Raw genomic sequence first — 1,186 nt, 5'->3', positions numbered from 1 at the left:
ATATATATATATATATATATATATATATATATATATATATATATGATGTATACATTTTAAACAATAGCTCTAAATAATGATAAAATTTTACAGGTAAATAAATATTAAAATGGTTGTTGTTGTTGTTATAAAAATTAAGATAATCTTAACGTTATGAAAAAAATCTGTGAAAATAAGTTTTAAAGTTTTAACATTTAAAAAATTAAGTAAAATTTTAAATATAATATTTAAAAGCAATAAAAATAGTTATAAATAAATATTACAGATATTTAAAAAAAATACAGTGTTTATTATTATTGTTAGTACTAGTTATTGTTAGTGTGTATGTTTGTATTTTTTTTTAATTTTGTGTGAAATTTTTTTCATTTTTAAAAAACTGGAAATCTCTTCCGTAAAAATATAAAATCAAATATTTGTAAAATATTTTAGTGACTAGAAATCACTCTATAAATGCTTTATTACTTTTCTAAATTGAAATTACTTTCACATTTTTCAGTTTTTATTGTTGTTTTTGATATTGTTGTTGATTTTTAATCCAGTAATCATAAACGACTAGAAAAGTCAATGGAATTCATCAGTCATGTGATGTGGGGATGATGATGACATAATCAGATGAATGTTTATCTCATAAAGATTTTACAAATCCTTTTCTTTGTAATGATGCATGATTTGAATCATGAATCCGTTTATTTGAATGATGGTTTGTGTTTGTTCAGAATCCGGAGTCGAGGAACTCGAGGGGCAGCATCGACCGTGAGGACAGCACTCTCCAGGCCCCGGTGAGTGACTTCTAGGGCTGCCCCCGACTAAAAAAATTTCTGTTCGACTAGTAGTTTACTCTTTAAAACATTCAATATTTAAATATAACATTTAGAAAAAAAGGTCTAAATATTTATATAATATATTACAGACATGTACTACTAATAATAAACAATTAATATTTATATTGGTATGCATGTATGCATGTATGTATTTTAGTTTTACCGTGAGATTTTAGGACATTTTAAATTTGTGATTTCCAAGCCTGGAAAAGTCATACAAATTAATATAATATAATATATAAAAAGTTATGAAAATTTCTAAAGTAAAAATAAGTTATATGGAAGTTATGTTATGTTATGTTATATTATATATATATATATATATATATATATATATATATATATATATATATATATATATAAAT

At 22.3% G+C, this 1,186-nt stretch overlaps 1 protein-coding gene across 7 annotated transcripts in view; it reads left to right on the top strand.

The window, feature by feature from the left end:
• The window catches only part of LOC107557456 (focal adhesion kinase 1-like), a 69,357-nt gene that overhangs the window by 52,930 nt on the left and 15,241 nt on the right, over nucleotides 1-1,186 (top strand). For all 7 annotated transcript variants that reach the window (XM_016240878.1, XM_016240877.1, XM_016240876.1 and 4 more), the window contains one exon: nucleotides 717-779. In XM_016240878.1, the coding sequence (XP_016096364.1) occupies nucleotides 717-779 (63 nt within the window). The remainder of the gene's footprint in view (nucleotides 1-716; nucleotides 780-1,186) is intronic.

The sequence above is a fragment of the Sinocyclocheilus grahami genome, unplaced genomic scaffold (assembly GCF_001515645.1).
Source record: "Sinocyclocheilus grahami isolate Dianchi unplaced genomic scaffold, SAMN03320097.WGS_v1.1 scaffold603.1, whole genome shotgun sequence".
Lineage (NCBI taxonomy): Eukaryota > Metazoa > Chordata > Actinopteri > Cypriniformes > Cyprinidae > Sinocyclocheilus > Sinocyclocheilus grahami.
Note: the sequence above shows the minus strand (reverse complement) of the source record. Positions and strands in the feature narration are given on the sequence as shown.